Here is a 15,501-nt window from a genome sequence, read left to right on the forward strand (position 1 = left end):
GAGAACACTTCCAGTCAAATTGAACTCATGACGTTGACAATGCACCCTCTTGTAGAACAAGTCTAACATGTATAAACACAGGATTTTACTGATCCTGGTCAAGCCGTGTTCATACCACAGCTAGATGTATTGTCTTTAGTGTTGGTCACTTTATTTTGTGACATACAGAGGAGGGGGATCAGAAAGGTGAAGGTACTGGAGACCATGCCATGTGATGATTGACAGAAAGAAATGGAATTATTTAATGTGCAGTAAAAAAAGGCTCAGGCAAGTTGCAACGCTCACGTCCAAATCTCTTGGAGGAAGGATGAGGCTTCTTCTATTTTTTTTTTTTTTAGGAGGGCATTGCTAGGAATAGGGGATAGAAGTTTCAGAAAGGAAGACAGAACTGGTAGTAAGGATAGTCAGTTAGTTAACTAGCATTTTAAAGAAGCATCTACTAAGTGTCAGGCACTGTGCTAAGTGCTGCGGATACAAAGAAAAGGAAAAAACAGTTTGTATTGTTCTATACTCAATACAAGAGAAAACATGTAAGCAACTATGTACAAACAAGCTATCTACAACATAAATTGGGGTAACACAGAGGAAAATGACTGAGATTAAAGAGGATAGGACAAAGTTTCTTGTGGAAGGGAAGACTTTAACTGAGATTTAAAAGAAAGCCAGAAAAATTGGAGGTGAAGCTTAGGAGGGAGGGGATTCTAGAAACAGGGGACAGTATATACAAATAGTGTTTGGAGATAGAGTGCTTAGGATAGGATAAGATAGATTAGGGTTGTACCGATTTATCTTGTTGAAGTTCAACATTTATGGAGGAGATGGTTTTAAAAATTCCACTGTGAAAGCCCCGTGAGAAATGAGCAAGGAGGAAATACTTGAGCAGAGGAAGAAAAGAATTGGCTAATTATACTGGAATACACACACACTCACATACAAAATATTATTGCATAATATTATACAGAGATAATATTATCCAATATATATATGCATAAATATCCAGTATACATACACACAAGCATGTCACATGTATATATGTCATATGTATGATGCTTGCATGATATATATATATATATATATATACATATGTTCCTATAGTATGTGTATACATGTATATTTTTTGTTGTTAAGATGTTTTTCAGCTTTTCAACTCCTCATGACCCCACTTAAGGTTTTCTTGACAAAGATACTAGAGTGGTTTGCCATTTCATTTTCCAGCTCATTTTACAGATGAGAAAATTGAGGCAAACAGGGTTAAGTGAGTTGCCCAAGGTCACATGACCTACTATTTGAGGTCACATTTGAACTCATGCAAGATGAATCTTCCTGATTCCAAGCATAGTTCTGTATCCACTGTACTACCATATATGTGTATATACATGTACACTTTTTATACTATTTAGAATTGATGAAGATTCCAGATGGATTCTGAGGATACTCAGCATACTGGTAGAATTTCTAAGTCTAAGAATGGGAACATTATGGTACAGTGGAAAGATCACCAGTCCTGGAGTCAGAAGACCTAGATTCAAATCTTACCTTTGATGTTTAATAGCTGTGTGACATTGGATAGGTCATTTGGAATGGGAATTTTTTTTTCATATACATATTGGACTAGATGATTCTGAGCTCTCTTACAAATCTCAAATTCTAAGCTTCTTTAATGTCCCTGGGCCTCTGTTTCCTCCATTTATAAAATGAAAAAATTGAACTCAACATCTGAGGTCTCTTTTCTGCTTGAGAGCTTTGGTAAGTGGGGGAAACCACTCAGTTTCCATAGACTCAAACTGTTTCATTTTAGATCAAAAGTATAGAACACCAATATGAAATGTTCTCTCTTTTTTTCTTTCTAATTTTAAAAACAGTTGGGAATTAGTCACTGACCCCTGGCATCCCTTAGTGGCAAATTGTATTAAAATACTCCACTTGAGCACAGGAAGAATATGTGTCATAGAATAATAATTTGGGAATATTAAATTAATTTCATAGTTCAGTTCCTACCATTCAGGTAGCTTAAAACAATAAAAAGAAGGAGGAAAAAGAAAATGAGAGTTATGTAAATCCAAAAAGAGAATTTATTAAAAAATCCATTCCTCCTCTCACCAGCATGTCACACTCCTTGCAGGCTTTACCACCTTTCCCCTTTGTTCTCTTCCAAGCAAATGGGAAGCCCAAAGCCTTGTTTGTTACCAGTTTATGAAGGGGGAGAGGAGGTTCAGTGATTAAGTCAGAATGTTGAAGTAGAACAGTTTCCCCGATGATTCTGATTTCTAAAGCATAGCAGGCTAGACTCAGATTCTCATTCTTTTGAAGCAGGAGAAATTATGTTCAAGTTAGTTTCTTGTGACTAGGTCCCTTTGGTTAGGACTTAAAATATGAACCTAACTCCTCCATCAGTATATCAAAGACTCTTTGCCTTGTCAGAGAAGATGGTGGATTTCTAAGATGCTTCCTGACTCGTTCTCTATCAGGGACACCAAAATTGTGATTTGAGGTTCTTTTAAGATGCTAAGGGAAGTGAAAAGAACCAAGAAACATTGTACACATCAACAATCCTGATGGATGTGGCTCTTCTCAACAATGTGGTGATTCAAGGCAATTCTAATAGACTTGGAATGGAAAGTGCCATTTGCATCCAGAGAGAAAACTATGGAGACTGAATGTGGATTAAAGCATAATATTTTCACCTTTGTTATCGTTGTTATCGTTTGTTTGCTCTTTTTTTCTTTCTTGTGTTTTTTCCCCTTTTATCTGATTTTTCTCATGCAGCATGACAAAAATGGAAATATATTTAGAAGAATTGCACATATTTAACCTATATGGTATTACTTGAGTCTAAGGAAGAAGGGAAGAAGAGAAAGAGGGAGAAAAATTTGGAACACAAAGTTTTGTGAGGTGATTTTGAAAAATAAAAAGTGATTATTATTATTAAAAAAGAAATCCTTTTATTACATTTATCATTAATCAGTGAACAAACATTTATTAAGTATTTACTCTACACTGGAAATGTGGTAAACACTAGGGATTCAAAGAAAAATAAAAATTCCTTCCATTTTTCAAGAAGGGAGAAACAACCAGGCTGATGGTGTCAAAAACCCTAAAGTATTTTCTTAATCCTTTCTCTTTAGGCATATAATTGAGACTATGGATTGTTTTGGGACTTCAGAGACCATGGAGTCCAACTCTCTCATTTTACAGGTGAGGAAACGAAGACACAGACTTCTTAAATGACTTACCAAACAAGTAAGGGTTGAAGGTAGGATTTGAACTGGGAACTTCCTCCTCCAAATCCATGCCTTATTCATTATTCCATGTTGCCTCAATTCCTCATTGGCATCTAATTTGTTTACATTTGAATGACATAAATGTGTTTGTCTGTATTTCTTGGACACAGAGAGTAGCTGTGCAACATTGGTAAAGAAAGGAAGCTTGAAAAGTTTCTTACCAATGCCATATGCAGAAAGACCTTTAAAATGATGGTTTGCCATTACCTTCTCCAGATTATTTTCTAGATGAGGAAACTGAGGCAAATAGAGGTAAGTGATTTGTCCAGGGTCATATAGCTAGTAATTATCTGAGTCTGGATTTGAACTTAGGATGATGAGTTTCCCTGCCTCCAGGCTAGCACTCTATTAAACAACTTAGTTTTTATTCTCTTTATGATTATTCTCTATATAGTCAGAGAACAGGTATATAGTATTAATATAGTAGAAATGGCAATATCATATATAATAACTATGTAACTGTATATATATATATATATATATATATATATATATATATATATGCCCATACATTCAGTAACTGCTTGTTAATTTAAATTTTTATAATTTTACTTAAGGATCAAAAGTTTCAATGAGGCATTCAATAGTACAGTAGATAAAGGGCTGGACCTGGAGCTAAATCCTGCCTCAGTCATCTGACTGGGCAAATCACTTATTTTCCTTCATCCTCAGTTTTCTCATCCGCAAAATGGGAATAATAGCAGTACTTATCTCTCCCTCTGGGGTTTTACAAGGATTAAAATGTACATGTAAAGTGCTTTGCAAATAATTAAAGCACTCTACAAAGGGAGAAACTTCAGAGTTAAATTAATTCAAGACTTTTATTTTAAATGAAATATAAATGTCTTTGGCCTCCTCAAATCTGACTGATGGACAATAGTCAATCACAAGGAATTACTAATATATCTAATGTCAGTGAAAATAAACTCATGTGGATTAGTGATTAAACATGTTTTAAAAAACATTTTCCTGATTTCTTTTCAGTTAAACAATTATATTCACCTTTTCCCACATGTGTCTCCCAATTGAAAAGGAAAAAAAAACACCCTTTAAAATAGGACTTCTTAAACTTTTTCCATTTGTGACCCCTTTTCATTCAAGAAATTTTATGTGAGGTATACAAATCAAACATTTAATGATAATAAATCATAATTTCCTAACCCCCTCCCAGGATTCAGTTATGAGATCCCATATAGAGATGTGAACCGCAGTTTAAGAATCTGGGTTCTAAAACATGCTTATTGCAGGCCAGGGGACAGCTTACATAAATGCAGAGATGGAAAATGGGACATGAAGATTCTCCTCTGAAACTCCTTTCAGTTCTAGTTCTATGAGGCAAGCACTATCCAGCCTAACTTGGTTAGATGAGAGCTGTTCAGAAAACAAGGATATAGTGTTTTTAAGAAACTGATTTGATTATGAGGCAAGACATTATTTATTTTTATTACTTATTCCCTTTTTCTAAATAAGTTGAAGCTTTGTGCTTTTCTGATTTCCTAGCTGTGGAATGAACTCACTGGCACTAAGATCCCTGGTACTTTGTGAGCATTGTGCCATGATTCCCCTTTCCCAGGGTTCTACCTTCTACCTTGAATCTTTGCCCATTGCTTGCTGTGCTTAATTGACTCAAGTCTTGTTTCCAAAAAAACTTCAATGATTTGACAATGCAGAAGAGCTTTTTGTTGCTCTTAAAATGAACTCCCTAGTTCCAATTTGTCTGATGATCATATGTCCAAGACAGCTCATCTGTAAAATGAGCTGGAGAAGGAAATGACAAACCATTCCAGCAGCTTTGCCAAGAAACCCTAAATGGGGTCATGAAGACTCAGACATAACTTAAAAGGTTTGATAATAGCAACAAAAATTTTAATCCAAGATAGTTTGGGATAGAGAGTACTAACCACAGAAGGAATCAGGGAAAACCTCATGTAGAGGAAGATATTTGAGATGGCATTTTGAAAGAAGGAAAAAAACACTCTGAGGTTCTCTCAAGAACCTAGAATGTTCTGAGAGTGTGTCTATGGGTGTTCTCAGACTTTTGAGCTGAAAGAAACTTACAGGCAAAGTATCCCAATTCCTTGAGATTTCCTGTATCCAAAGCATAGCCACTAATATGATGAAATAGAATCCTTTAGGAAGCTCTGCTTCGATCTTGTAATATATGAGCGAAACCTTATATACTATGTATTTCCTTAATAATATACTTGACTTTAATTTCATTTGGCCAATTAAATTAGCCCACTTCTGGATGACATGCAATTTCCCTCACTGTTGAGATAAAGAAAAGGCTAAGATCAATTGGAAGCAATGTGGAAAACAATGAAAACTTAGCATTTCTTCCAAGCAAGAAAATAACTCTTTTAAAAAATGAAAATTAGTAAAGGAGTCACCATTTTAATTTATCTTTATAAATTTATGAGTGTCTTTTATATTATTTTAATGTTGTTGTGCTCCAAAATTATATTAATTATTGTTGGGGATATTTTTGGACTCTTGAGAAATTAATCTGTCTTGAGAGGTTACATTTGAAGTAAAATATTTGCCTTCTAAATTGCAAACATGAGATTTTTTACTGTGAAGAGCTCATAAATAAGATGTGTTCAAGAGATGAAGCTGAGCACGCTAAAGACAGAGATTCCCCAACCCTCCTCACTTAAATAGAGATAGTGTATTTTCTACTGTATTGACTGTGCTCAGGAAATGATACATTTTCTTTGTTTTAATCAAACTCTTTTTGGCTTTCTCTATTTTTTGAAGCGATTACTTAGAAAAATAGAAAAACCCCTTTTTCAAAGGTTGTTACATCAAACTTTATGCTTTTCTCAAGGATATCCTTTCAGAGTGAGTTAGACAGAGGTGTAACCAGGGATTTAGCCTTTAGTGATAAATTTTGAAGGTACCTAAGGCTCTTATGGTCTATCACCAAAAAAATAACAGAACTTAGCAATCATATGTGTTTTTTTCTTTTGAGTTTAGGTTTGTTATTTCATTGATGTAGAGAAACTTTAATACAACAGTCTTTTAATTTATGTAGTCTTAGAAGATATCCTGGTCCATGGAGAAATTAAGTGGATAGTCACATAATATATTTCAGAGGCAGGATTAAAATGCACAGTTCTGAGGCCAGTTCTCTATCCATTAAGCCATATTGCCTCCCAACATCTAGTTTCCAAGAAGTGTTGGTAAAAATAGGAAGCTATCAGACAATCCACTTCCATTTCCTGGAGTATTTGCTCAAAAGAATTCTTCTCTGGATTAGCCCTACTCTGCTCCATCTTTACTCAGACTGGTGGTGTTCCTTTGTTTCTGCTCTGTATGAGGATACTGTTTTGACTGTAGAAATTGATTTGAAAACACTGATTATATATGTTTTTTTCCCCTCTCTGTTCTTCCTAGGTTCAAAATTGCCACTTATAGCTCTGGAGTTCTCTGTAATATAAGCAGGGGTTGGAAGGAGCCGAAGGTTCTGAGATCCAGGCCTGAGAAGAACTTGCCCTCTCTCAAACTTTTTTCCTGCTTTAGGGCCTTCAAAAAGCCATGACTGCTTTCTTGCTGACAATGCAATAAGCAATTTAGAGGGTTGGGACAAATTTAATAAACTCATGCACAACCAAAATCACATTTGTGTTTTTATTCAAAACATTTTTCCTTATTATTTCTCAAGAATGTCCTTCCAGTTTTATGAATTTTTCTCCTTTCCTTTATAAAACATGTAAGTAATTTTATCTATTGGTGATAAAGTTATAAGACTATAATTATTGCTTAAATTAAAATCAAGTTTGTTTATTTCTAGTGGACTTGTCAAAATTTGTGGATATGGGATTTGTGTATGTGTGTCTGCATGCATAGCAAGTACCAGATTTATGCATAAGGAATTAAATAAGCTTTCCATCATCACAGCAAATTCATTTAAATGATCTGTCTTAAAAGAACCATCCATAATATTTTATTCTATGAGAATTTTTTTTAATAAAACATGGCTGGAGACAAATTTACCATCATATTAGCCCGAGCAACCTTTTTGTTGTGGAGAGATCTTTCAAAAGGTATCTCTTACATCCCTCCTCTTCACTCCCTCCTCCCTCTCCCCCCCCCCCTTGTGATTTTATCAGAACAGGAATTCACAGTATAGAAACTTCATTTGCTGATTTATGGCAACTCCTCCAAATGGATTATCTTAAAGAGCTTCTGGAAGTACTGAGAAGTTAAGTAACTTGCTAGTATGTGTCAGAGGAAGGACTTTGAAGCTGGGTCTTCCTTCAAGACTATGCTCTCACCCTGTATGAGATATAGACATAAATATAGAGACAGATATGTGAAGAGAAAAAAAATTCAACCCTGTTGACTCCTTCCCATGACTCCAAGGTCAGTGTTCTATCCACTGTGACATCTAGCTGTCCCTCCTTCTCCTTTCATTAAACTGGTACATAGATTACAATTTGTTGCACCATGAAAACTGCTTTGTGGGTTTATATCTAACAGCACATATGGTATTATAAAGCTTTGTTTGGCTGGAAAGGATCTTCTCCCTTTTTGGAAACAAATATGTAAGTGTACTATGGAAAGAAAATCAGAATTTCATGATTGCCCAGATTAACTGTATTTGAGTTCTAATGAGATCAAGAAAATGAATTACCTGCTGTATTTGATGTTACTGGCCTGGCTATGGCTTCCGCTTTGGTCTCACAGAGAAAGTCATCGATGGAAGGACTTAGAAGGGGTCTGCTTTCTTGCTGTTCATTCACCAGCTGAGGACAAATGAATACAGGTATCAGAAAGCTTGTTTTAGCAGCAGAACCAGACTAATTACAATGCAGCCTCGCAACAAAATGGGAATAGCAAGCCTACCAAAAAAAATTAAGCTAAACAAACAAACAAACAAACAAAATGAGCCTTCTAGCACTATCAAAATTCTACCCATCACTCCCTTCCTCCCCAGTGCAGTTAGCTTTAATTTAAAGGCTTTTAATTTAAGCTTTCCTCCCATTCTACAAGGTTCTTTGAGTCAATTTCTATTGTTAAAATGCCATTGGGACTCTTGTTCAGCCTCAATCATTAATGGCCAATCCTTGATTTCTCACTGCCAAACCAAGAAAATAACATGCTAAAAGTAGCAGGAATAGGTTTGGTTTCACAGTGTACATCTTCTAAGTAGGATGGCCCACTCATAATGTATATTGTGTTCCTGTGTGCTCATGAGACAACTCAGCACACATATATGTATTTAATGTGTATAAACTCTCTCAGTTAAAAATAGAAAGAGCCCAAGTTCCTTCTATATTATCTTGTATTGAATGAAAACACCATTTTATCATGGTGCTACTGAAAAGTGTCAGTTGTACAGGTGCTTTGTGTAATAGTCGTGTCTTTAAAAGTTGAAACTTTTGTCAGTAATATTCCCTCTTGTTTTCTATTCTAATGGTAAAGATCCTGCTATTGATTCCTTACAGTAATTTTCATTTTTGTGTCTCTATCTGCACTGCCGAATAGTGCCTGGTATACAATAGTCAATTATTAAATGTTTGTTGAATTCAATTGAGCATTTTAGTTTGAAGCTACTCCATTTACCTCTTCACCTGCCTCTGTCTGGCCATCTTTGATTAATGGACTTAAAGTAAACATGGAAGTTTACAAGGGAAATCATTTGAAGGAACACGTTGGGAAACCCATTTGGAAATTGAAATCTTCCTATGTGATTCAACTACTCACCCTATAATTTATCTTCTTTGCAAGATTGGATTTTTATTATTATTATTATTAGATCTCTTAAGATGAATCATTTATTTCTGGTTTGTTACTGGAGGGAGGGAGAACAGCAAAGAAAGAAATAACTAGATATTTCACATATATTTAGAAACCTAAATTAGAAATATATGTTTTAACTTCTAAAGCAGTCAGTAGAAGTCCACGGATGTTGTCTTGCTTCTGTGGGTTCCATGTTCTTGTTTCTCTGTCAGAATGACCTAGGTGTGATAATAGAGACCTGATGGCTGCTGATAACTATGGTTCTTTAACAAATTTTGGATAATTTCTCTGAATAAGCAAAAAGGAAGGAAGTATTTAATGCTTAATTAAATGCTTAATTAACATGGGAGCTCTATTAGGGCAAGGATTGTTTCATTTCCATCTTTGTAGTTCCAGAATCTAGCATAGTCTTTGACACATAGTAGGTGCTTAATAAGTGCTTTTTAATTGTTTGAGTTATCGGTTGGATGAATGGTTACTTGGATATTGGCCATATCAATTTGATTCATCTGTATCATGAGACTCTACCTCTCTGATAAATCACGATCAGCAGCCATAGAGGGTTATTGCAATGCACAGCCTGCACTTTGATAGTGATAAATGTGAAGATTTGTTGTATTCTGTGAACCTTAGCTACCAGGTTATAAATAGGTTATATATGACTTGTGGCTGGGGAAGTTGGTCTCTCAAAACTGAAATCATGTTAAGGGAGAAATTTAAGGGTTCAAGTCTCTCTTAAGAACACTTTTTAAATCTCTCCAATAGCTTTTGTGTATTTTTGATGTATGAAGGTCACCCAATAATGTTGAGACAACATTCTGAAGATGTTCACCTAAACCAAAAAGGGATTGAGTCCAGCATTCAGTGCCAGGACTCTGCCTCCCACTGAAAGAAGTTTGAATATTTTGGGACTATACCCTCATATTTTAGAAAAATACTAATTCAATTTGGTAGAGTGTGGGTTAGCCTGAGTTTCTGAGTGTCTGCTATGATTATCCTTTGTTATATAAAAGCAACCATTAGTAGCCAGAAATAGAATGAAAATGTCCTGTATTAGATCTTCCAGAAAATAAAAAAAAATTGCTCCTCTCCTTCCTCTAGGTTTGCTAGGAGGCAGTGTGGTAGAACAGGAATACCCCTGCTAGGAGTTTGAGGTCCTGGGTTCAAATCTTTGTTCTGCCATTGCTACTTGGGTGACAGGGAGACAAATTAGTCAATCTCATCTGTAGAGGCTAATCTCCATGTCCTCTAAGATTGCTTCAAACTCTAAATCCTGGATCCTAGGATGCAGTACATCCAGTGATCATTGCTCAAGGTTTTGTAGCTTAGTGACCTTTGCTGCACTGGCCAGCTATCTGTCCCTGACAATTCCATAGGAATATAGAAACTGCCAGTCATCTCTTCTGGGATTGTCCACTTCGTGGTCATTGTGGTAGCATATTTCTCACTCCAGGGGGAGTCACATTTTATGTCCTGAAAGATTGATAGCTGCCTACACAAGTTTTACAGTCTATTGAACCAGAAAGCTTTAATAGCTGAAGAAGGGCTCCTTTATTAAGGTACTACCTTGTGCTCATGAAAGACAAATGAATAGCAATTACTAAAGAGAATCTCTTTAAGGCAAGGATTGATTCACCTTTGCCCTTGTACCCCCATCTTTGCTTTTTTTGTATTTCCAGCACTTGGTTCTGATTCAGCTTAAATCTCACCTACAACAAGGAGCCTTTCCTAATCCCCAATATCAGAATGTCTTTCAAATGACCTCATTTGTATATGCTATATTCTGCATATTTCTTTCATATAACTCTACAGTTAGATACTGTCTCCTCTATCACAGTGTATGCTCCCTGAAGGTAGAGAACATTTTTTTGGCCTTTCTTTGTATTTCTAGTGCCCAGAGTGGTACATGGTACATAATAAGCATTTTATAAATGCTTGATACTAATGGATTTAGCAAAATTTCTGGCACATTGTAGAAAGACATTTAATGAGTGCTTCATAATTGACTGATTTTTAGGGCTTCTGTTGTGCCACCCAGAGCCATATTGCACTCATTGGCTGACACGTATTCACTAATAAGAGGAAGTTGATATTTTTAACCCAAGTTGTTATTTTAGGGGATAGACATTTATGTTGGAGCAAGTATAGGATCATATAGATGTCTGTTGGAAACCATTTTTTTGTTACTATAATTTAGATGAAAGAAGGATAAAAGTTACCAATCAAAGAGGGCTAGCCCCCTTGGCTATAACTAAAGGACATCTCAATGTGGTAAGAATATTTGGTAAGTATAGTTCATATCACCTTGACAGGCTTTAGAATGTTTTTAATGATAAATTTAGACTAAATTAAACTGTTCTGCAGAAAAAAACCCTAAACATTCATTGTTTCCCAAAGCCATAACTCTGTGTTGACCATGATGATAAATATTAGGAATTGGTCTAAACTCCAGGAGAAGAGCAAAACCAAGTTCCCAGAGTATTAGATTTCTGTAGTTTATACTCAAATGTAAATTATAGAGCCTCCTGTTAAGAGTAAACCTGATAAGAAAATAATATTACTATATAGGGAAGAAAATAATATTACTATATAGGGGAGAAAATAATTTCAAAGTTAAAGAAAAAAAAGGCAGTGGAATGGTTTATTTACATAAAAATAATATAGGAAACTATAAGGAAATGGGATAGCTTGTCTACAGAAAATCTGTGTTTGAGAAGCAATGGATAAGGCAGCCCAGTGAACTGGATGGTCGACTGAGTTGGGAGTCAGGAGTACCTGAGTTTATATCTTACCTCTGAAATACACTGGCTATATGGCTCTGTGCAAATTACTTATCTATCCTATCAGTGGACCCTGGATTGTATGTTGGAGAGAAGGTGTCAACCTACTTTCCTAGAGGGAGCTTTCTTCCTGGGAGTTCCTTATACCCACAAAACCACAGGTGTGGTTCAAAAAATTAAAGGAAGTGGGATGGTTTGTATACATAAAAACCTTATGTTGGAAACAGTAAGGAAGTGGGATGGTCTATCCACATAAAAACCTTATTTGGGAAGCAATAAGGGTATTTTTTTCTACACAAAAATGTCATATAGGAAACATAAGGCAGTAGGATGGTTTAGCTACATAAAAATCTCATAGGAAACAGCCCTCAGAGGAAACTAAGGAAGTGGGTAGGTTTCTTGGCAGACTTAATGCTTGTAGGCAAATCTGCTGAAAGTTAACAGAAGGATTTCGGCCTCTTTCCATCTCATTCAACCAAGTACTTCTTTGATTTTTTTTTTTTAAATAGAAAGATTGCTTACAGTCTCTGTATTAATGGTTGAGGGAAACAGGACCAGAAAACAGAATTGAAAAGTAGACTTTTAAATATGAACAGTGTTAATTCCTATCCCTTTTATTTGTATGTTATTTATAGGGAAAGAAAGGTTTCCATTAGGAAGCATTTATTTGATTCTTGTAATGTCGGTCTTTGTCCACCCCCTAGGGACCTGGTCTCCTAATTTGAATTTGGCACCCAGGTTGTTTTAAGCCCACCACCACCATTTATTTTCACTCCCAATTCCTTAGACTGACTTCCCTGAACATTCTCCTAAGCATTTTCTGCATTTTCCTGCTTTCTAGGTCAATGTTTTATTTTTTCTCCTATGGGAATCTAGTTTGGTTCATATAAAACTTTGGAGGATGAGCAGAGTTTCTGAAGCAGGATGCAGGGTTTAAGAAGGAGGTAGAAGAAAACCAAAAAAAGGAGACCTGGAAAAGTAATTGGGAGTTACCATGGGCAGAAATGAATGGCAGGTGATGCTTTCATTGGTTAGGAAGAAGAGAAGATGGGGGAATACTATGACTAGATTCAGAGTCAGGAAAATCTAACTTGTAATTCTGCTTCAGATGGTTCCTTGATATATGATCTTGCCCTCTCTGGGCCTCATATTGGACTTGATGATCTTTAGGGTTTCTTTAAAAGCTTTCTCTCTCTCTCTCTCTCTCTCTGTGTGTGTGTGTGTGTCTCTCTGTCTCTGTCTGTTTCTTTGTCTCTCTCTATGTCTCTGTCTCTGTCTCTCTCTATATGGATATATATACTCTGTATCTACGAACTTATGAATCTATGACTTCCTAGATCCAGAGCAGCTGGGAAGGCTTGATAAGTTATTGTAGTAGTATAGGACAGTGCTAACAAAGTGCAAATGTGGTAGTGTAGTCTATAAGTGACACGCCCTGCTAAAACAGTGCTGGATGTGGGCTCAGAAGAACCAGATTTGAATCTTGTTTCTACTATATTGGTCAAATCACTTTTTGTGTGTGTGTGTGCTTCACTTTCCGCTTCTGTAAATGAAAGGATTTCACTAGATAACCTTCAGATTGGTCTAGATGACCTTCCGAGTCTACATCAGTGACTCCATGATCAATTCTATCTTCTTGGGCTGGATTTCATATTTATTCATGTACTGGATAAGTGAAAGCATTCCTGATCTCTGATGTGCCTGTGTCCAAGCCAATGGTTTTGTTGAAAGGGGTGAAGCATCCCTGCCACTCATATCCTTGACCTAAATGTCTTTCCCTGATTTCAAAAGAGAAAAAAAAAGGAGGGGGGACATGGAATATCAGGAGCTATTTTCAAATACAAAGGAGTTGAGGCTTCAAGTTTTTTTTTTTTTTGCTTATTTATATATTTAATACTATGAGTTTATAATTTATCCAAACATCTATATTTTAATTTGGGGACAAAGGAGATCCATGGTATCCTAGATGCTATAGAATGGCTCCCAAAACTAAATGCATTTTAAATATAACACAAGAGCCTCCAAAGACATTGATATATTCTCATGAACAAGACAAAATCATTTTATACCAAAGGACCTGGATTGGTGTTTGATTTTCATATATTTACTATTATAAGTTTATAATTTATCCAAACATTTATATTTTAATTTGGAGACAAAGGAGATCCATGGTACCCTGGATGCTATAGAATGGCTCCCAAAATTAAGTGAATTTTAAATAATAACACAAGAGCCTCCAAAGATAATGACATATTCTCATGAACAAGGGAAAATCATTTTTAGACAAAAGGACATGGCTTGGTCTTTTAAAAAGCAATATTTCATTTTTATATATTTACTATTATAAGTTTATAATTTATCCAAACATTTATATTTTAATTTGGGGACAAAGAAGATCCATGGTATCCTGGATGCTATAGAATGGCTCCCAAAATTAAATGAATTTTAAATAATAACACAAGAGCCTCCAAAGATAATGACATATTCTCATGAACAAGGGAAAATCATTTTTTAGACCAAAGGACCTGGATCGGTGTTTGATTTAAAAAGGAATGTTTCATTTTCATTTCTAAGTAGGTTAGAGAAAAACTCATCTGCTTCCACTGAACTGGAAAAAAAAACTTAAGATAAAAAACCATATCATTAAAAGCAGACTGGAAAACAAGGTGTCAATACTTCCCCCCCTTTTCTGTCAATGCTGATTTAAAAAAAAAAAATCCAGTTAAACAACTTGTCTTTTTTTCCCCCTTACTGCATGTGAAACAATTAAACATTCTGAAGTTTTTCTTAATTAGTTTCTACATGAATGGAAAGTGTTCAGATCTGTTTTTAACACGGCGTAGGAGTTTGTGTTTGGAAACTCCCCATATGCCTTCTTTGTTTTTTTTTCCCCTAACATTGTTGATTCAATGCAGGTGTCATATTCATCAATTAGGTTCCTGCTTGGTGTTGTGCTATTGAGTTACCTGCCTAGGACTAGATGAGCTTTGTCCTTACTTAGAAAAGAACCTCAAACTAAATCATGTATCAGTAAGCTTGTAAGAAGCCTAATCAATAGGATAAATAAAACAGTGAACCTAGCAGAATGTATGGAAGAATCCATTCCCAGCCTAACAGAATTTCAGAGTTTAGAAGGGATCTCAGCCATTGTCTAAGTTTTTGGCTATATTTTGATGACTTTCTAAAGTCATCTTCCTTTGCATTACTTGATCTCTATTCAAAGGGAGCTAATATCCTGAACAGTTTTGAAAGATTCCCAGTGGTTCTCTGGATTGGGGAGGACATATCAGCCTGGAAATATAAGTAGTAAATGCAAACACATAAGAAATTTGTAGCAAATCCTTTTTGACTAAATCTAGTTCTTTTGAGATCACCTTGAGTATTCTCTGAGCATTAAAAATACCTATATACAGCAAGGCCATAGGAGATTTCTGGAGATGACCCAGAATCTTTTCAACATGGAGGAAAATGAGTTAGCTTATGAAATGCCCAATGCTTTCATTGGAAATGTGAAAACAGGGAAGAATTCTAGAACTGAGATTTCACAAATATAGGATATTCCCAGGTAAGAAAGCTCCTTTTACCAATGCAGTAGAATGTCCTACAGTTTTAGACAATTGTCTGGACCTAGCGTATTCATAATTTAAGTGATTTGCTAGGGTCACATAACTAGTGTGTGTCCAAGAAAAAACTTA

The 15,501-nt window shown here is 35.6% G+C and overlaps 1 protein-coding gene across 7 annotated transcripts in view; it reads right to left on the bottom strand.

Annotated features, from left to right (window-relative positions):
* The window catches only part of PEX5L (peroxisomal biogenesis factor 5 like), a 261,179-nt gene that overhangs the window by 84,451 nt on the left and 161,227 nt on the right, over positions 1-15,501 (bottom strand). For all 7 annotated transcript variants that reach the window (XM_051983221.1, XM_051983218.1, XM_051983216.1 and 4 more), the window contains one exon: positions 7,918-8,029. In XM_051983221.1, coding sequence (XP_051839181.1) covers positions 7,918-8,029 — 112 coding nt within the window. The remainder of the gene's footprint in view (positions 1-7,917; positions 8,030-15,501) is intronic.

The sequence above is a fragment of the Antechinus flavipes genome, chromosome 3 (assembly GCF_016432865.1).
Source record: "Antechinus flavipes isolate AdamAnt ecotype Samford, QLD, Australia chromosome 3, AdamAnt_v2, whole genome shotgun sequence".
NCBI lineage: Eukaryota > Metazoa > Chordata > Mammalia > Dasyuromorphia > Dasyuridae > Antechinus > Antechinus flavipes.